The 20,299-nt window shown below is 49.6% G+C and overlaps 7 protein-coding genes across 7 annotated transcripts; 3 read left to right on the forward strand and 4 right to left on the reverse strand.

Annotated features, from left to right (window-relative positions):
* Window positions 1–711: 711 nt before the first annotated feature.
* Window positions 712–3,249, forward strand: N7447_009045 (putative histone-lysine N-methyltransferase (Ash1); the record flags this gene model as incomplete). Its single annotated transcript, XM_057233307.1, has 4 exons — window positions 712–1,822; window positions 1,879–2,252; window positions 2,305–2,504; window positions 2,556–3,249. 4 exons carry the CDS (start codon window positions 712–714, stop codon window positions 3,247–3,249), a joined length of 2,379 nt encoding a protein of 792 aa, XP_057082849.1.
* An 843-nt stretch (window positions 3,250–4,092) lies between these two features.
* sC (sulfate adenylyltransferase) lies at window positions 4,093–6,236 on the reverse strand (the record flags this gene model as incomplete). The annotated part of the gene is made up of 5 exons (XM_057233308.1): window positions 4,093–5,288; window positions 5,340–5,485; window positions 5,679–5,861; window positions 5,951–5,978; window positions 6,068–6,236. 5 exons carry the CDS (start codon window positions 6,234–6,236, stop codon window positions 4,093–4,095), a joined length of 1,722 nt encoding a protein of 573 aa, XP_057082850.1.
* Window positions 6,237–7,007: 771 nt separating this feature from the next.
* Window positions 7,008–9,581, reverse strand: N7447_009047 (uncharacterized protein; the record flags this gene model as incomplete). Its single annotated transcript, XM_057233309.1, has 2 exons — window positions 7,008–8,098; window positions 8,168–9,581. The coding sequence occupies 2 exons, from the start codon at window positions 9,579–9,581 to the stop codon at window positions 7,008–7,010; spliced, it is 2,505 nt and encodes an 834-aa protein (XP_057082851.1).
* A 1,502-nt stretch (window positions 9,582–11,083) lies between these two features.
* Window positions 11,084–11,965, reverse strand: N7447_009048 (uncharacterized protein; the record flags this gene model as incomplete). Its single annotated transcript, XM_057233310.1, has 3 exons — window positions 11,084–11,585; window positions 11,643–11,737; window positions 11,786–11,965. 3 exons carry the CDS (start codon window positions 11,963–11,965, stop codon window positions 11,084–11,086), a joined length of 777 nt encoding a protein of 258 aa, XP_057082852.1.
* A 590-nt stretch (window positions 11,966–12,555) lies between these two features.
* Window positions 12,556–13,247, forward strand: N7447_009049 (LYR motif-containing protein; the record flags this gene model as incomplete). Its single annotated transcript, XM_057233311.1, has 5 exons — window positions 12,556–12,606; window positions 12,688–12,852; window positions 13,011–13,073; window positions 13,133–13,182; window positions 13,238–13,247. The coding sequence occupies 5 exons, from the start codon at window positions 12,556–12,558 to the stop codon at window positions 13,245–13,247; spliced, it is 339 nt and encodes a 112-aa protein (XP_057082853.1).
* Window positions 13,248–13,703: 456 nt separating this feature from the next.
* On the forward strand, window positions 13,704–15,877 carry N7447_009050 (uncharacterized protein; the record flags this gene model as incomplete). Its single annotated transcript, XM_057233312.1, has 2 exons — window positions 13,704–13,715; window positions 13,832–15,877. The coding sequence occupies 2 exons, from the start codon at window positions 13,704–13,706 to the stop codon at window positions 15,875–15,877; spliced, it is 2,058 nt and encodes a 685-aa protein (XP_057082854.1).
* A 457-nt stretch (window positions 15,878–16,334) lies between these two features.
* Window positions 16,335–19,831, reverse strand: N7447_009051 (putative ubiquitin conjugating enzyme; the record flags this gene model as incomplete). The annotated part of the gene is made up of 2 exons (XM_057233313.1): window positions 16,335–19,603; window positions 19,669–19,831. The coding sequence occupies 2 exons, from the start codon at window positions 19,829–19,831 to the stop codon at window positions 16,335–16,337; spliced, it is 3,432 nt and encodes a 1,143-aa protein (XP_057082855.1).
* Window positions 19,832–20,299: the final 468 nt, after the last annotated feature.

Genomic DNA, 20,299 nt, shown 5'->3' on the forward strand with positions numbered 1-20,299 from the left:
TTCTTACTGGGATCCTTCACACCCGTGGACACCTCTATCATTTTCTAATCATTTACATTACACATACCCTTCTTGTCGTCATCTCTCTCTGTTTGATTTACAACACCTAGCGCACGCAAATTTCTGTCTTGCTACTGATCTGTCATGATCTATTTCCTATACTGTTATATCCTTGTCACTTGTTGTGACTACATACCTGGGAACGGGCAACCCTATCCAGAACCAGCCTTTTCTTTTCATATCCTATTGGGGAGTATATATTCACCTTTGCTCGGACATTTGATATCATACCGTGTATGTCATAGCTAGAATAATCCAAATATCCACATCCTAGACGTATAATCTCTCATGCTCATGTGGGGGCGAGAGTGAGGGATTTTGGCATTCCGCCAGGGCACGAGATCTAACATTGTAAGCCCCAGCGGATGCCTACTTTCCCCTTCTCCCTTGCTTTTTTATTCTTTTTATTGCATTAGTACTCTTGTAGGTCGGGAAATTCTATGATTGGAGTGTTCGAAAGTGTTGTTGCACGCGTCAGACCCTCGCCCTAAATTGATAAGAAGCGCGCGGGAAGCTGATCCTCTTCGATCCGGCACCTTCCCCTGATATTTCCCCATCCCAGCCCGACCACACGCGCCAGTTGCTCTACATCGATAGAGAAAGGGCGGTTCCACGTGGAATTGTCCTTCTTATTATCTTATTCTCTCGAAAATGGCACCACGAATGTCCCGATCAATCGCGTCCGCGGCTCCCGACGCCCAGGCTCACGAGCCTTCCGATGACAATATGAGCCTCGACGTGCCAGAACAACTCTTGACGCCTGAGAACAGCCGCTCAGAGACCTCCAGCAACAACGAGAACGCGCTGGCCGACGAAAAACCCGCAGGACGGCGAAGATCAACACGGGTTGCACGCGCATCGTTGCGGCCAGATGAGCCACTAGACACACCTGAGAACGAGAAACCCGCTGCCTCGTCTAGCGAGGCGTATGTCGACAGCCTTGCCAAAGCAAAACGATCGCACTCATCGCTACGCCACAGTATTGCTGTGATGGAATCTTCCTTGTGGAGCGGTACTCCAGTTGACGATGATACTGTAGCCGACGACACTGTGGCCCCCGATACACCGGTCTCAAATTCTTCCCAGGACTTGCAACCAGAGGACATGAATATGAATCTTCAGCAACGGACGCTGCGAAAGCGTGTGCGGAAGGCACTGGCCGAAGACAAGGGGACAGCCACGGCTGAGCTGGTCCCATCCCGAACCTCTCCTCGTAAATCTGTACGACGGTCAGGTCGTTTCAGTCTGATGGATAAGGCTTCGGATTTAGTCGACCGGGCCAGCAGTATATTGGGAAAGCGCACAAGAGGCCTAGGAGACAAGGATCTTGGTCGGCGTGCTAGTCTTCGCCCTCGCAATATTGCCTCTTCGAATGACGAGGCGGCTCTTTCGACAGCCAACGAGCCGGCATCAAAAAAGCGTCGAGTATCTGAAAGCAACTTATCCAAACTTCGAGATCAGGATACTCCGGAGCCAGAAGAATCGGATGTACCTGCTTCGCCGCGACCTAGGCGCAAGATATGGTTATCACATGGCCTTTACACAGGACAGGAACCCTCGGAATCGCCTCCTAAACAGCGTCGGAGTAAGAATTCGAAGAAAACTGGAACCGGTCCCATGCACCGCACCATCCTTCCCATGCCGATGTTCAAGGGTGCTCGCCTTTTGAAGACTGGACGGGATTACCAGCTTCCGTTTGATATCTTCTCCCCACTACCACCTGGCCAGCCTAAGCCCAACGAGTGGCGTAAGACCAACAAGAGTGAGTGGCATATCGAATATCACACATCATGAAGTGAGGGCTAACAGACAGTCCAGATGTTTTTGTTGGCGATGCCGGAAGTTTTTGGAAAGCGAACAAGAATCTCGAGCTGTCTACTTGTATGTGTACTGAAGACACTGGCTGTGATGATAACTGCCAGAACCGCTATATGTTCTACGAGTGTGACAACGGTAACTGCAGGCTGGGTCCCGAGTGCGGTAACCGAAATTTCGAGGGCCTCAAGCACCGGACCAAGGCCGGAGGCAAGTATAACATTGGAGTCGAAGTCATCAAGACAGCAGATCGTGGATATGGCGTCCGCAGCAATCGCTCCTTCGAGCCCAACCAGATCATTGTAGAGTACACCGGCGAGATCCTCACCCAGCTTGAGTGCGAGAAGAGGATGAGAACAGTATACAAAAACAATGATGTATGTGCCCTTTGTCACTCCTGCTTTACTATTTATTGACTTAATCAACCAGTGTTATTATCTCATGTACTTTGATCAAAATATGATCATTGATGCTACTCGCGGGTCTATTGCTCGCTTTGTTAACCATGCCTGTGAGCCAAACTGCCGTATGGAGAAATGGACGGTTGCTGGCAAGCCACGCATGGCACTCTTCGCTGGAGATCGGGGAGTCTCCACAGGGGAGGAATTGAGCTATGACTACAATTTTGAGTGAGATTTATGCATATCAAGCCACTTGACCATGTGCTAATACTATATCAGTCCTTACTCTAACAAGAATGTTCAACAATGTCGCTGTGGATCAGCAAACTGTCGAGGCTTCCTTGGTCCACGGCTGAAGGAGAAGCAGCAACGTGCCAAAGAACTCGAGAAACGAAAATCCGAAGGAAGTCCAAAGAAGGCAACTTCAAAAAAGGTCATCGGTAAGAAGCGAAAGGTCTCAGAAGAATCCGACAGCGACGAAAGTGATGACTCTCGTCAAGGCAAAAAGCGCAAGATGATCAAGTCCAAGACCATCAAGGCTAGCGTGAAAAAGGCCATGGCTACCGTTCGTGGGAAGAAGACAACCAAGACAACGGCAAAGGGCAAAACCACAACTGCCGTCAAGTCCAAGACCAACGTCAAGCTACCAACCGTCAAAGCCACAGGCCGAATCAAGGCGACTGTGCGTGCTCCCCGATCTAACAAGGCAGCCAAGGAAACTCTGGCTTCTCCCAAGAAGACAACATCCCAGCTCAAGCGGCCTTCTGCTGAGACCAAGAAGCAAATTCTCGCTGCTGCTTCCAAAGGCTCCGGGCCTTCTCCTCGCAAGCCTGCGAGAAAGGCCCCGTCCAAGGGTCCTGTCAAGGCCAAGAAGCCCACTCCTAAGGCTAAAAGCACTAAAGGGGGCTTTGGCAAGGGAGTCAAAAGTGCGGCTCGGCGCGTTATGAAGTCTGTCAAGGGAGCAAAGAAATAATTAACGGTCGTTACTTCTTCTTTGTGAGCTTTTCTGGACTTCTTTCAATCGAAAGGACCGAACACGGCCGTCTTTGTGGCAATCTCGCTGTCAACAGCTGGGAAGTGCCTTTTTGAATCCCTTCGGCTTATATTCTCTTTTCTATTGACCTTGACGCTTCTGTGACCCCTTGGTCTATTCTTTCTATTCTATTTGATAATTTTTTCTGGGTAATCTTTTTTATTCTTTCTACTTTGGCTAAAAATTCGTGTTTGGCAAATTTCCCCCTTGTACGACATCCCCCGATCTCCCTAAAATGGCGTTTTTACTTGCCCTCTTTTAGTTTTTCTATTTCCGTTTGCATTTTATTTTTACTGTGGCTTCATGATTCCTTTGATTTATGCGTCATGGTTATGAAAGTGAGAGATTGCTCTGGGCTGAATGGTGATATAGCTAGGGTAGATGCCTCTTAAATTCAACATGGGTTTCCCTAGAATTCCTAGTCTCTGTAGATTTAAGTAGAGTACTTTATAACTGGATGCAGTTACTAGGAATTTGTCCATCTCTAAGAAATGTAAAAAATGTAAGACTTGGTTCTATATATTTGAACTGATCACCTGTTCAAACCCCATTTAAAATCATCCACAAGCGAGGTTTTGGTCTACGCCATGGCCTATTCATTGATTATAATGTAGAAAGTGCAGTTCTTGATCATCAAACCAAATCTATTGGCAACTTAAAACTATCTAAGCCAGGGGAATCCATAGAAAAAACAAGCCCACGAATAAAAGCCAGTACATTCTTTTTTTCATGTACGGCAAAACATATATAATCGAAACAAACCTCACGCAACCTTATAGGAAATTACTGACGCTCCAGGAAACCCTGGCTCTCCAAAACGAGAATGATCTCATGCACAATGCTGCGCACACTCTGCTTGGAGAAGTCCACAACAAGATCAGCCTTCTCGGGAGTCTCATAGGGGTCATCGACACCAGTGAAGCCCTTGATCTCGCCACGACGAGCAGCAGCGTAGATGCCGCGCTTGTCGGACGATTCGCAGTGCTCGAGGGGAGTGGCGACGTGAACCAAGAAGAAGGAACCAGCCTGGGAGACGGCATCGCGAGCGAACTTGCGGGACTCCTCGTAGGGAGCAATGGGGGCAGCGATGACAGCGGCACCAGCGCGGGTAAGCTCGGTGGCCACGAAGGCAATGCGCTGGATGTTGGTGTGGCGGTCCTCGCGGGTGAAGCCCAGCTCGGACGAGAGCTCGTGGCGGACGGTGTCACCCAGCAACAAGGAGACGGAACGACCACCCTGCTGGTTCAGAGTAACCTGCAAAGCACGCGCGATGGCGTCCTTGCCGGAGTTCATGTAACCAGTCAGGAAGATGGTGAAACCCTGGGTAGCGCGAGGGGGGTTGGACTCGCGCAGAATCTTGACAACCTCGGGGTAAGAGAACCACTCGGGGATGTGGGCGCCGGAGCGCAGACGACGGCGGAGCTCGGTACCGGAGATGTTGAGGGTCTTGACGCCAGCGGGGACCTGGTCAACGGGGCGGTACTCATCGGTGTCGGGGAGGTAGGTAACCATCTGGAACTCGACGACCTCGATGCCGAGCTCGGTCTTGTACTTCTCGACAGCGTGCTGGGCATCGTAGGGGCCGTAGAAATCCTCGCCCTTGGAGTTGGAGCCAGGACCGGCGTGGTCACGACCGACAATGAAGTGGGTCGCACCATGATTCTTGCGGATGATGGCGTGCCAGATGGCCTCACGGGGACCACCCATACGCATGGCCAGACCGAGAAGACCCAGGACGGCCATGCCGTTGGGGTAGCGGGGAAGGAGAGCCTCATAGGCGCGGACACGGGTGAAGTGGTCAATGTCACCGGGCTTGGTGAGACCGACAACGGGGTGGATCAGGACATTGGCCTGACGGGAACGAGCCGCGCGGACAGTCAGCTCACGGTGAGCACGGTGCATGGGGTTACGGGTCTGGAAAGCGACGACACGGGACCAGCCCAGTTTGTCGAAGTGGACGCGCAACTCTGCGGGGGTGTCTGCGAAGATTTATTAGCCAAGTTCAAGAGCAGATGGGCAATTGAACATACAGCGGAGGGCGACATAGTCGTAGTGGTTCAGCTTGTTAACGGCCTCGATCTTGCCACCAATGTAGAACTCCTCGACGGAGTTGTTCAAGTACACGATAGCCGGGTGCTCTGGGTCACCGCCAAAGACGAGCTTAGCCTCTCTAGTCCTAAATTAGGGGAGACAACACGTCAGCGAGCCCCACTATAGAACCACATCGACTCATTGGGTAAGGATTCGAGGTTGACATCAAACACCCGAAATAATGATAAAACAAGTTGTCCAGGAATACCAAATAAGGATCGACAGTGCGACCCGTTCCAAACGTTCAAATTGAGGGAAAAGAGGGGGAAAAAACTCACTTGTCAGGGCGGTAAATGTCGTCAATGGTAAGAATAGCCAAGTTACGGTCATCACGGAAATCACGCAGAGTGATGCGAGAACCAGCTTGGAGCTTCTTCTCGTCGATCACCTGTTGGCTGGCATCGAGAGTAATGGGCATGGAAAACACATTGCCATCAGCAAGGCGGTTATCCTCACAGACACTATGCACATTGTCAGCTGCCGCTGCTATAGGTGTTCACCCTGAATGAGGGATTTCTCATTCCAATGGGATCATGCGTGTCACACATACCGGTCGTAGTCTGCCTGGTTCATGAAACCTGCATGAGAGATTAGTTATTGCCCCTCTATGCGCATGTCCCCAAAAAGAGGAACATTTGAATGTCCAAAAAGTAACAATTGCACTTACCCTCTAGAGGAGAGAAACCTCCGTTCATAATCAACTCGAGATCACACAGCTGGCGCTCGGTGAGCACTACAGCGGGGAGAGTCTCGGCCTCAGCGGCGAGCTCGACTTGGCGGGGAGCATCGCGGGCGAGAAGGTCCTTGAGGACACCACCGTGGGGGGCGTTGGCCATAATGAATATAAGAGGTTAACGAAAATAAAATGAAATAGAGAGAGAAGAAAGAAGAGGGAGAAAGGTTGCTTATCAAGAAATTTCCATTTGGAGGGGTGTGGAATTGCACCATCCACATCCAACAGAAGTCGTCAACAAGTGGAGACAGTGGAAGTCTTGGCTTTTCGATTTCAACGGGGTACAGGCCAGCTTTTCGACCATATTACGTTGTTATTATGGAGCTTTAGGGCTATTATTCTAAGATGGAAAATTCCAGTTTGAATTCTCTATTAGTAATTTAATAAGAGCATATTTACGTCTGATGTCCCCTGGCGGAATCATGATCTATATTGGACATTGTAGGGATTTCCAGAGTTTCAAATTTTCAGGGGCAAATAGACGATCCTTTTGATTAAGATCATCATAGAGACATGGTTGATTCTAAAGAAAGATCATATAGTACGTTGTAGTACGTTATAGTACGTGGAATACTTTGATCATGAATGCTATATAGTAGAACGCTATACAGGAAATCTAAAACCGTCTTAGCTTGACGCCACAATTGCAGAGGCTGATGTCACGTGATGTATCACGTCACCTCCGCGCGGAATCACGACATTGTTTTACCCAATTAAGAAAGGATCGGCCGGATCTGAAAAGCCTAAATCCGGATTACATACTCCAATGCCAAGGCCTGGCCTAACTAGTTAACTAGTTAATGTAGAATAGAATGTTATGTAATTAAATAACTCCAGGTATAAACACTCTATATACTCCCTTTCCAACGTCTTTTCACTGAGCCTTCACCGTGCTATTGGGAAGCGTGATGGTCAATTTCTCAAAATCCACATCAAACGCCCCCACCTTCATGGAAGGGTGAGTTGCGTTTGTATAGGAATCGACCAGGTATCCTTGGATGTTCTCCTCCGAGGACAGAGCCGAGTCAAGCGAGCCGGTCTTCTGCAGAATATACAGCACCGCAATTCGAGAGAACTCGACAACGTTCTTAGGAACGCCGGTAGCGGTGGGCGCCTTTGCCTCGGACTTGGATTCAAAGCTGATCTTGGTAGCGGAGGCGCTAGTCGCTGACTCGGTTTGAGTGGGTTCCGATGTGGTAGTTGACTTGCTTGGTACCGAGTCATCGTATAGAATACCGTTCAGAGTGGCCTCGGAACGGACAGCTAGGACTGGTGTTGGGTGGGTTTTGGAGACGGATGGGATCGAGTCGGCGATTGACTGCACAGATCGGCGGGTCTTGCTTGTGTTGTCGGTTGTGACATCGGTGAAAGCCACGAGCGCGTTTTCGGTCTTACAGGAGACGTCGTTCATGCTGAAAAGAGCCATGATGGTGACTGGGTCGAGGGTAATGTCGAATTTCTTCTTGGATTCCTCGAACAGAGCAGGGAGTGCACTGCCCATGGTCGCGTTCGATCCGTTATTGATCAGGGAGGTGGTGCAGCTACCATCGTCCGCAATATTGCATTGTGAGCCGGTATAACCGTTCGAACAAACACATGAACATTGGGTGCCGCCTGAGACACTCACACCTCCATTCTCACAAGGGTTCTTTTCAGCACAGGGCGAGTTCGCTTTCTCGCGGGGCACGGCGACAAGGAACACGGGGAGAAGAACGGCGAGAACGACGACGATGAAGATGGCGATGCAGATGAGTATGAAAAACTTTCGAGGAATTCCACAGCACATCTTCCTGCGTCGGGGAGCATTCGGGTCGTCATCATTGGAGTTAAGCTGCTCAACATTACGCAAGTTAGAGCGTCCAAAGAAAACGGGCCATGAGGCGCGGCCTTCGGGCGTCGCCAAACCCGGCGGGGGGAAGGAGGCGAGCATGTCCGATAGAGAGCCGGAGTTGCGTTTTCGGTTTCCTAAGCGCACACACACGAGTTAGTACCATGTCCGGATTCCACATGGTGGTCAGGATCCGAAAGACTCACCCATAGCCCTGAACTCTGCCTCACCACCACCAGCCAGATCAGCTCGGCTGGCGGTTCTTCCATGATCCAGGTTCGATGCGAGCTTTGTTGCCCTCCGAATCAAATCACTTAGGCTGGAAAGACTCCCACGAGCCTCTGCATCCCGCAACGCATGCATGTTCAGAGCAGGAGGCTTGCGACCGCCAGGCCTTTTGTCACTCATTGTTGGTGCAGCTTGAGGCAGGTCTCCCAAGGCCTCAAGCTCTTTTTCGAGCCGTGCATCGGAGGGCGAGTCATACTGGTGGATAATGGGTGGTTTTTCAGGGTCTGCGCCTTCCAGTGATTCATTCGATGCTGTAGAAGTAGACGACTTTCGTAATTGGCTTGGTTGATGGGGCATCTGGCTTGCAGTAGCTCCCGTTCCCAAAGATCGTACTGCTGTGCCCTTGGCGGAATCTTGGGGTGCTGGCATGTCTACAACGGAAACAGGGTTAGACTTCAGGATGGTACGCATCGTCGGCTTTCCTCGCTTTCCAATACTGGCATTTCGAACAAGTCTTGTATCATCCTCTTGGAAGCCTGGTGAGCGTTGGCCATCGTCTGAGTCTATGTCGAGATATGCCCCCAGAATCTCAGATTCAGCAGGGCCGGATCCCCAGCTAGAGGGGATGGCTCGGCTCGATGCGACGGAGCATTTTGTAAAGCGAGAGTCGGCGAATTCTTCTGGGATGGGCGAAACCGATGATTGGCGAGCCTGGGGAGGCCGTCGCACATTAGGCGGTGCCACAAGACCTGCAGTCCGGCTTCTGGGGTCATCCCGAGAAAGACCGGACTCGGTCGGCGGAACAGTAGGCGGGAATCGAGGCACATCGGGAACAGATGGCGTCTCAGAAGCCACAGACTGTCGGAACAAATCATCTGTTGCAATTGATATTCGAGGAGTCATGTCGATTGTGCTGGTGGGACTGGCAGGGGCATCATTTACCGGCCGGCGCGACTGCACTAGCGGAGGCGGCTGCAGTTGTGAAAAGGAACGGGGAGGTCTTGGGTTCGGACCCATGTTCCTTTCTGAGACTTGGCCATACCCTTCTGAGTAACTGGACTGGATTTCACTCGGATGAGGTGGTCTCTGAGGTTGAGGTGGAGGGCCACGAGGAGGACCACGAGGAGGACCACGTGGAGGACCTCGCGGAGGACCTTGGGGAGAGAAGTATCCAGGACGTTGATTGATCGGATGCGGTGGGAGACCCGAATCAGGAAGAGGCCATTGTGATTGATTGGAGATATCTCCAGGGATAGGCGGATGTCTCATCTGCTGGGGTGGCGAGGTTCGTTCTGGACGCACGCCGGCATCCAGCATCTGTCTGGCCCGCTTGACGGATCCTTTCCTGCCAGGCTCCCCAGAGGACCCGGAGCTTGGTAAGTCTGTGCTCATTGGAGAGTCTGGTTGAAAGAAGGCTAAATAGAATACCGGGGTGGATGCTCTTGTGTAGTTTGCAAGAAGTTAGGGCTTGCCGGGTATCAAGGGTGGCGTGGTGTAACTGCAATCCAAAAGAGGGATTTATCTCTTGAGGATCAAGGAATAGAAATGAATGATGGCTCTCGATATCTTGATCGAGGTTAAAAAGAATGAAAAGATATCGAAGGGTTGAAACGAGAGAAACGGCGTCTGGCCACTGAGCAAGTGTCTACAAGGTCGTAGAAAGTGGATAACGCAATGAAAACGATCTAGAAAGACAAGATCCACAGGATCTAGATCGCAAAAGAATGGAAGGGCATTCAATGCCACTGTATAGTCATACTAGTCAGGACCAGTTCCAAGTAATGAATGGCATTTAGAAAGACATACCGTTCAAAAAGGGGAGAAAACGAGAGGAACGAAGCGCTAGTATCAAACTGGCGTTCAAGGCTAGACGGATTAGCCCCAATCTTTGACACGCCTAGGTCGACTTACATATTCAAAAGGGGAGAGCCTCAAGCTCTTTGGAAGTTGGGAAAAGGAGAGAAGAAAAGGCATAGAGCCTGACACACGCGCCAGGACTAACACGGTTCCTGGCATGGATAGCCCACACCTCGAACGGGAAGTAGATTAATCCTAAAAACTTCAACCGACTATTAGTCCTGTAATCTAAGATGGAATACTTTATATCCGAATACTCCGTAGTCCGGACTCCGACTTCATACACACATCAAATGCCTTTCTAATGAGTATAGAGATCTATGGAGTATGGAGTACATACATACACTGGATATATGACTTTTCAGCGTCCTATCTTCATTAAAAAGAAGAAAAAAGGGAATGAAGGTCTCCTAAACATGAGACTCCCGGCTAGATTAGGCGAATCAGATCTCGAGTATGTTAGTGGGGTTGGAATTAGCCCCGGACGCTAACGTCTCACATAAAAGACTCCCTTGAGCAATTTGAAACGGTTTAATTAATATGTAATATTCTCTATGGAGGTCATACGGAATGCATATTATTAGAATAGATTGTATAGGAAATGTATAGACTTAAAAGGAAAAGGTTAAGGGGATTTTAATCCAACTCGGCTATATTGTATAACAGGATTTGCACTGAAACATCTTTAAACCTACTTGGTACTAGCCATCTTTTGTCCCCCCTTGAAAAGCTTCATGCCCGGAGTATTGTACAATTATGGCCGTGTTTCTCCGCTCTCGAGTCTCGATATATCCAAAACTAAATTGGTCTGGGCTTTACCCAGCCCCATGCACGGTTCGTTGATCATGTGGATATAGTAGGCAATCGTATTGTCCGTTGAGATGGTTCGAGGCATTTGCAACTTTCAATTTCAAACACATCTGGTCACATAAGTCTCCTTGGGATCTTAGGATCAGAATGCTCTGTGCGACTTGTCAACGTCAGCTTGACCTGCGACGGCAGACCAACCGTGCAATGTTGGACAAGGTCACGGGTGACTACAACACAGTTGCGCTTACGCCAGAGGATTCAGGTTCCAGCCGAGCCCGTAATTGGCTTATCTGCTGTTCCAGAGCTCGCATTTCGAGTGTTGTGCTAGCCAAATCCGGCACCTGATTGTCTATCGCACTTGTGAAAGAGTCTTGTGCCCTGCGCAGCGACTGAGGGACCAATATTCCATACCAATGAATTGGATCGGCAGAACGGAACTTCTTGGGGATGGGCTTTGGTTTTTCGACAGGGGTGGTTTCGGTTTCCGCAGTGTCAGAGGGTTCTGAGCTAGCCGTCTCGGCCGGGCGAGTTTCCTCGGATGCTGCAGTATGTCCATCCAGGACCGGAGAAGAGGCTTTGGTTTCGTTGTTCCCATCGGTCTCCTCTGGTGAATGATAGGACGTGGTTTTGACAGAGAATATGTATTCAGAATCAGGTAGTGTAGTGACATCTTCTTTCTCTTGCAGGTCGTTCGTGGATTTCTCCGTGTTTCGCTCGGATTGGATTACTCTGTCAATTTCGGCCAATTAACAAGCGTCAATAATTAACAACGGCGGGTGAAGTTACATCTTTCTCGCTGCTTTCATGCGACCATCATAATAATCGGGACCATAGCGACGGCCAGGGCTGGAGAAATTGGCGTGGGCGAGAGCAAAAAACCCCTACTTTGTCTCAGCATCTTTCATGCACCATGATCAACCAAGTCATACCGAAGACAGCTGTTCTGCCAGGCTTGAATGTAGTTTCTGCTGCCGATCAAGCAGGTGCAAGTACTGTTCAAGAAGTGTATCCAAGCATTGGACCGAATCCTCCAAAGCTACCGGCTTCACCTTCTCTTCAGGTGCCTCCGAGCCCGGTCGCGACGCTGGTGGCGTAGGTATTTGAGTCATGGAGATAAAGACCAAAGGTCAATGAAGAAAATATGCAAGTATTCGAATATCTGCGAAGTCGCATTTGAATAAATCCAAATGTACAAGCTCGAGATACAGAAGAAACGTGGAGCAAAGGAGCTCGGCCCCGGTAACTCCGTCATTCGTCTCCGAACGCAAAAGAATTTCCCACGTCTGCGTTTCTTCTCTCTCTTGCATACTTCAACCCACTGTCTCTCCTCCGTTGGAAGAGACTGTATTACGAGAGATAAAAAAATCATCGATCACCGTGTGATTAAATTTCCCCGGATCTTTGTGTATTGCAAGATTGAACCGCCACCTTCGATTGCGTCTTTGATACGAGTCATTGCGCCCAACGTACGTGAACCACATTTTAATATATCTCGACCTTGCAATACGAACCATAACTCTAACCAAGCGGTTCTTAGGTCGACTTTTTGCCTCAGCAACGCCGTATCGACCGCGCAACCAAGCCTTCAGTGATAATCTGGGGTTGACCAAGCAGACGTTTCGCATCACGCATCTTCGGCTTTTTGGCTCCTTTTACCATCTGAATCCTCTCCATACTCTTATTCATATCCTCAGCTATCATGTCTGTCGCCTCCTTGCATCGAGAGACTGCCTTCCAGGCACGATCCTTGGTATGTCCTCTGGCTCTATATGCGCTTCAACCTCGTGTGTTTATCCTCGATCAAACTAACTGGCATCTTTATTCCACCTAGTTCCGCTCCCTTCTGCGCTATTCTGGGCAGTTTTCCAACTACAACTTCCGCGAATACGCTCGCCGGAAGACACGGGATTCATTCCGCGAGCACCAAAACACCACAGAGGAACGCCGGATACAGGAACTGATCCAAGAGGGACTTCAAAACCTGCGCTTGCTTAAGGTCAGTGATATTACATGGCTTTTGGGGGCGAAACTCGATCGGTGGCAGATATGAGGGGTCTATTTTCAACCTCGCGTATTGCAAGTCGACGAGTCTCGCCTTACCCTATACATAGTTGAATCCAACTCTGGGGGATAATTATACTGACATCATCACAGAGACAAACGGTCATCAGCCAGTTCTACCAGTTGGATAAGTTGGTGGTGGAAGGCCAGAAGACAGTAAGTCCTATCTTTTCTTAGGGTCTCCAGCATTCAAACTTACATTATTATCTTTGAAGGGAAAGGAAACTGGGAACCATGGAGGCATTGTTCGCCAGAAGGACACTGGGTAAGTTATCTGAAGCTCCATGCCCACCTGTTTTGTATGTACTAACCTGTAGTAGTTGGGATTGATTCTTGAGGTCTGAATGGAAACCTGTAACTATTTCCATTGTGTTTGTTTCGATAATTTGCCAATGGTGGACTAATTAAACACCTCATTTTCTGTATTTATACACCCAGCGCTGCAACTGTAGCAATTTTTATCAACCAGAAACACTCCATTCCATTCTTGAATTACCATATATATTGCAATAAGTTGAACTGTATCACTTTTTATCAATCGAGGGATTACAATATATAGATGGCTGCGCTACTAAGACGCCGCATGTTCAACCAGTGCATATGTCACGTGATGTCTCTTTACAGTCTTGTAGCATCGCAACGCGCGACGGGGTTGCACTATTCCGCTACCACCTACTCCACCACATTCCGCCACAGAATCCTCCCCGGCAGGTCCCCGCAAGGTCATCACAAGCTTCCTGATCGGGCGCACTTGTCTTTGAATCGGTACAGGGGCATCTGCCAACCATGCCTTCCACGGTACGTCTCAACTTGCCCCCGTGGTCATCTATCTTATCTGGCCCCGACACGGTTGGGTCATTTCGGATACACTAGATCTTAAAATGTCTGAATTAGCTGGCTAAAATACATCACAGTTCAGAGCCTCGCGCTCAGGGCGACACCTCGACGGTGCCCCAAACCGTACCCGCACCGGCCAAATCGATCACGACGTCTTTGAGGGATTGCCAGTGCGTCGCTGGTCCCGACAACCGCACACCTTCTCTCAAGCGCCCAAACCTGTTGACTCGGAATTCGGCGTCCAAGGTCCAGGCGGAGGACCAACGCTACCAGAGCTCCCCATGCCAAGAGACAGTCAGCTCTTGCCGCCCATCAGTCGCGCACTCCTTCGAGCAGCCCGGGCTGGATGTATCCATATTCGACAAGGCAATCGACCAGCTGATGATGAGGAGAAAAGCGTGGTAGATACGGAAGAGTCAGCCTCGGCATCTCATATGGCCGATCGGAGCTTCACAACTCGCAAATGGATGACGCTTCCCAAGCACCTTGAGCCTGCGGAGGTGGAGTTTCTGGCAAAGAGGCGACCTGGTCTTTCATCCCTTTATGGCGCCACTGCTGGTACAGATGGAAGCTCTTCTGGGCCCATGAGGAGGACGAAATTTAAGAAAGTTGATCCTGAAACGGGCAACATCTCTATCTACGAGGCGTGGGTGCCTGAGGGCCATCGTATCGAAGGAGAGATCACTGGCGACTTGCAGACGATTGCTGAGCAGAGCCAAGTGCCTGTGAAGCCCGAGGCGCCTGCACCTGGAACAGTCGTCGAGGGGGTCGGCATTGTCAATGCTGAGGGTGTTGTTGTTGCAGAGGCTGGATCAGCAGCTGTAATGACACCTCCAAAGCGGCGTCCACCTCCACCTAAACGAAAGGGCAAAGGCATTGGAAAGGGCCGGAAGAAGAAGGTCATGTTTGCGCCTGGCGAAGGAGCTGATGCCGCGACAGTACATGGAGTTGGTCCTGCTCCTGGCAATGGGGAGGGCGGCATCAAGAGAGAAGGCCAGCAGGATCCTTCACAGATGTCCATTGACCAAGCTGGTCAAGATGAAGATGATGAAGACGGCGACGAGGGCGATGAGAGCGATGACGGTGATGATTCCATGATGGATGCGAAGACTCCTGATACCCCCCAGCCTCTGTCTGGCACAGAGTTCGTGGATCAGCCTTCGTTCGAAACTCCTACCTCGCAGTCAGTTGATGTCGAGATGTCAGATGCCATTTCTGAAAACCAGCATCCTGCCCCCGAGGTTTCTTCATCAAGCGAAAAGGAGAAGCAAACCCAGCCCATCGAGTCTAGAGCATCCCAGCCTGAAAAGTCCTCAGAGGTGGATTCTAGCGCCTTGGCTTCCAATGTTCCTCCAGAGAAGGCTGAGATCACCGGTTCAAATGAGAAGCCTGTCATTTCAGAGTATGACAAGACTCCCACTTCTCCCGCCAGAACTGCCGCAAATATAGCTGAACCCACCGAGCCTTCAGCTACAGTTGGCGAAGCTCAAAGCTCAGATACCACGGTGCAAGGGGGAGAAGAAGCCATAGAGCCGACAGCCGATCCTGCACTAAAGGAGGGACCTACTCTCCCAAGCCAGCAGGAAAATACGATTGCTCTGCCACCTGTCAGCCCCGCGAAATCCTCAGAAACAGGAGCACGATCTCCGACCCAAATACAGACACTTGAACATTCAGAACCGGAGCAGACCACAGTATCGACAGATGCCTTGGCGGAGACTCGGCAACCTCCGCAGATTCCAACCGAGTCCATTTCCCATCCCGACACACAAGAGAAACCCTCGGTACCCATTGAGCGCGAACAATTAAACGCCTTCAATCCTTCGGGGCCCGGTCTAAACGCAGAAGAAGCAAAGGATGTCGAGATGGGAGATGCCCCGGCACCGGAACAAAGCCAAGGGCTAGATGGCCAGCCTCCCGCGAACCCAGACTTAACTGAAGCACCACCAACCGCAGAGAATCCACAGCCCGAGCCCACTCCAACGGAGTCCACTACATCTACTTCCGCAGATGCAAGGACAGAAGTAACAACCAAAACAAGTGTTCCTGATCAAAGTGTCACCGCCGAAGCGGAGCTGCACCCAGAGTCTCGGTCTAAGGATGCCAATGACAAATCCGAATAGCACGATCCGACCCCATAGGCTGGTTCATCCGAGAGTACGTGAACCACATTTGAGGTTTCATTTTTTTGGGGCAACTAATGTACAAGGAATGACATTGGTTTTGTCTATTGTCCTTTTTGGTGGGGTTTGTTCCTCTATGTTTGTGGACAGGCGTACGGTTTTTTAGGATGATGGATCATCGTGCATCATATTGTAGGACTACCTAGTTTTATTCTTCAATTGGAACCTTTTCTTCGAACTCGCCCCGTTGACTCATTCATGCTTACTTCTCTGTTTTTCTGTGCAACGGACATTTACCATAGAGATTCTGGGTACGAACTACGGCATAGCTACAGATATGAGAAGAAAGTAGCAAGTATTGTTTTTCGATATGACAAAGGTAATTAAACAGCAAAGAAAATTAGCTAGACCAAAGCAAAGCTAACTCTTTACAAAAGGCTTCTCCGGAGAAAAGAAATTACCAGATAAGTTGCTCGATATTCTTTAGAATCTGCCATCCATGCGCCGTTGCAACTCTTCTGTAGGCTTCCACCGCCTCACCCACTGAATAGTCGATATTTGCGCGACGTAGATTCAGACGCGCAGGTCTTGGATCAGTATTGGTAATAGCCATGCGAACCTGCAACAGCACACTCTCGATCGAAGCCGTCGGTAACCAGCCCGAGTGTGTAAGCAGTTCCATGCACATAGAGCCGCCGGCGGTGATGTTGCCGCCACCTCCGGCAGCGAACTCGAGAAAACGTGGGCGAATGATTCGTACGAGGGGTGGATTCATGGGGAATTGAGGGGGGAATCGGAGCTCCAAGATGATGCTTTTCTGGTCGATATCTGTGAGGTCCTTAGCTAGTGGGAGGGTCGGATCAAACGTATGCAGTTCCACGATCCATTGGTAGACTGTTGTAATCAAGTTGACGTCGACGTACCATCCGAGCTCGTGGAGTGGCACTTGCTCCTGGATTTTAAGGGTAGCCTGGAGATGACGCTGCAGGACCTTTGTGGCTGAGGTCGTTGCAAACTGGGGCGGAGAAAGTGTAGGCAAAGAATTACCCTGTAGGGTTCCGGGTCGGAAATCGGTTTTGAGGCCAGTCTCTGGGACAGCTCTTGCTTGCAAGCTAGAACCTGGGAGACTTTCAGATGGGGGACTCTCAGACATTTCATCGTCGGATAGAAGAATGTTAAGATCATCGATGGTCGTCTCAATACTTGCACTGTCGTCATTGTCATATTGTTCGATATTTTCGACTGAATACTTGCGTCTCTTGGTGCATCTCTTAGATGACGGTACAGGGTCTGCAAGCCCAGTTTCCCTGGCAGTACGAAGAAGTTCCCCTCGTTGGCCGCTGAATATCGAGATGGGAATTTTGATCGGGTGTCCGCTGGGGCCAAGAGCCAGATAACGCCTATCTTGCTTGTACATAAGGCTTTCATCATGTTTGTATGATGATGACTGCGGTGTTAAGCTCTTGGGGATACTCCCGTACACAGATTTACCTAGTCTTTCTGCCATACCCGGTGCATTGGAATCTTGAAGCTTGACGAAAAGATACCTTGGCTGGATCCAGTCCAAGTGCTGCACGACATAGTGTGGGTTGCGGTTCACAAACTTCTGGGGGGCATTGACGACCTCGTTCAGAGAAATCACCGTCAAGAGCTTCAGTCGATTCTCGGACCATGTGGGAGGAAATTGTGTCATAGTGTAACCCAATGAGGTATAGAAGTTGTTCGACATGTAAACGCCATCACCAGACGCACGGCCATGGGCAATTCGCTTGAAGTGAAACCCCTCACGAAGAATACTGTGCCAATTATTCACAGAGCTTCCATGCCAGGCGAATATAGTAGGGTGATGGGGATTCTCGGCCAAGGAATTGGAATTAACGGCGCTGATAAAGCGCTGCTCTTTATCAGCAGCGCCTTGAACAAGTCTGAATTGGACGTAATTGCTCATTCCAACTACCTGGTGCCGGGGCTCATCGTCATCTTGTTTGATGAAAGATCGGTTTGAGGCGACAACCCAGCGTAAAAGGTCCAATCCAGCGGGAGATATGACTTCTTTCCATGATGAAAGAAGCCTGCCCCTTTCGTGACTTCCGATGAAGGTCTTCATCTCGCCTATACTAGGGAGCATTCCCAATAGATAGGAAATCATCTGCTGCTTTTTTATGGGTGTCAAATCGTCCAGATTGGTGTCGTAGACAAAAAAATGCACTTCCTGGGGCGGAGCCCGCAAGTCCTCTGGCTGCAGTTGATGGCCTTGCCTAATTGGAGGTGAGATGAGAACATGACTCGAGGTCTCACCGACATGTTCAACACGACAATGCCATTCCTCTGTCACTGCGACCGTAGCAATGACGACAATCCAATCACCAACTTTGACCAGAGTTGGCTTTTCCAACCACATTTCAAGATTGGCTATATTTAATCGTCCAATATGATATGAAGTACGATCTGCCTCTGTTTGAGGGAACAGTTTCGCAGGCACGCGCAGCCGAAGACCAGTCGGGAAGTCTTCAAGCAGCCCGGCTGAAGCCCTCGCGTATGCCAGGCTGGTCAGCAAGTCAACGACGAATGGTTGGTAGCGAATCTCGTATTCAAGGCTTGGGCCCAGGCCCAGCGCCATGTATTGATACAGGCACAACGCGTTGGAGCATACATATGGCTTTAGTGCTTCGAAGGTATCACCAGTCTTGCAGTGACAAACCAGGCAGAACTCCGTGCATTTGATAAAATGTCGCAGGGTAAATTGCATGGCAAGAAGAGGCAAAGACAAATTAGAGATATTGCGATCCAGTTCAATCATATGATCAGCCACAAGGATCTCTAGCGTCGAAGTGGCCCAGCTGTCCGACTGATGGTACTCCTCGGGAGAGATCTCGGAGCTGGCATAAATCCTGCCTTGATTTGTCTGGAAGTAAAGTTCTGCCCCGGTCCATGAAAACCCATGTTTTAGTCGAAGATTGATGATCCCAAGCAGTCGCTCTTCGAGAAGTAAATCGAGCGATCTACCAATGAACAGCGGCCTGAGAAGATGACCACACATTGTTTTGGCCGAAGTTATACTCTTGTCTTTCATCTGTTGGTCCTGTGACTCATTTATGACAGCCATGGCGTGCTCAAATGATGGCTTGTATGAATTACAGAGGCCAACATGCATCTGAACCCGTATATTCTTCGGATCACCTACTGTGTCGATAATTGCTTGGAGATCAAGGTAGGTCGGTCGATAACGGATCAGCAAAACAAAATACTCTGATGGTTCAACGCTCCAGGCATTCATAGCTTCCTGGGAAATTCCAAGCTTAGAAATGCGACAAGAGACTGTTACAATGATGGTGCCATGTGTTGACCCCAGGTATCCCACTTTGAATCCCGCGTTTTTGACCGCACGAAGGTCACGGCGAATCTTCCCTCGTAGCTCGGTTTCACTTTGAGTGGGTGTAAATAGTTTGCTTTCCTCATCAGACTCCCAGTTAGGATCGGTGTCACTGGTAGCCGACTCATCGCCGTTGAAGTCGCGAGTGCCTGGGCCCTCTAAGTGACTAGATGCTGGATCAGGGTCGATTGTCGAGTTGATGATGATATTCTCAATGTTTCTCAACAAATCATGAATGGTTAAGCCTGTAAAAAGGGGCACTGCATTTTCCAGGGAGGAGGTGATTGTCTTGGAACAGCTCTCGGACGATGAGAAGGCCAAAAAGTCATGGTCCTTGGGATAATCGTGAGAGTCTGTTTGCGTGTCAGCAAGAGACTAGAGCCTTGGAAAACAATATGATTTGGGAAATGCTTTATACCCGACACTATAGCCTGGAGGTCAAGGGTGAGGCTTGCCCCAGGTGCTGTAAATTTGAAGGAAATCGATCCATCATAGTCCCCTGTTTTGATATCAGAGAGACAGGAGAATTGGCCGGGAACTGCCGCATCTGCGAGATCACGCAGAAAGTCTTTGCGTGGCATGATAAGATTTCAGTGTGTTGAAGGCTCGAAAAGAAAGTGTAAGAGCAGAAACAATGAGACACGAAACTCGATGTGAAGGAGTTAACCCCGGAAGCATGAAACGTGTCAACAAAGGAAACAAGGCAAGAAACAAAAAAAGAAGGCTAGGAACGAGTGAAGAATACAGATCAGGGAGAGAATAGAAAAGGAGCAAGGAAACAAGGTGGGAGCTAAATAGAAACCCATAGATGGGCAACTCGGCAGCCTCAGGCCCGAATGTGGATGAACCCCACTATCTAATCGCTATCTAATCGCGTCGATCGGTCTTGGCGTCCGATCCACTGCTATAGGTACATCCATGGATACATCTACTCCGTACCTTCAATGTTCGTATACAACAGTTATTTCTTAACTATTGTCAAGAGGGAGGATTAAATTTCACTTATATAAGCCCTGTATTATCATAGGCCAATTGGACAAAAATGTCAT

The sequence above is a fragment of the Penicillium robsamsonii genome (assembly GCF_028829455.1).
Source record: "Penicillium robsamsonii strain IBT 29466 chromosome Unknown utg000005l_segment0_segment0, whole genome shotgun sequence".
Classification (NCBI taxonomy): domain Eukaryota; kingdom Fungi; phylum Ascomycota; class Eurotiomycetes; order Eurotiales; family Aspergillaceae; genus Penicillium; species Penicillium robsamsonii.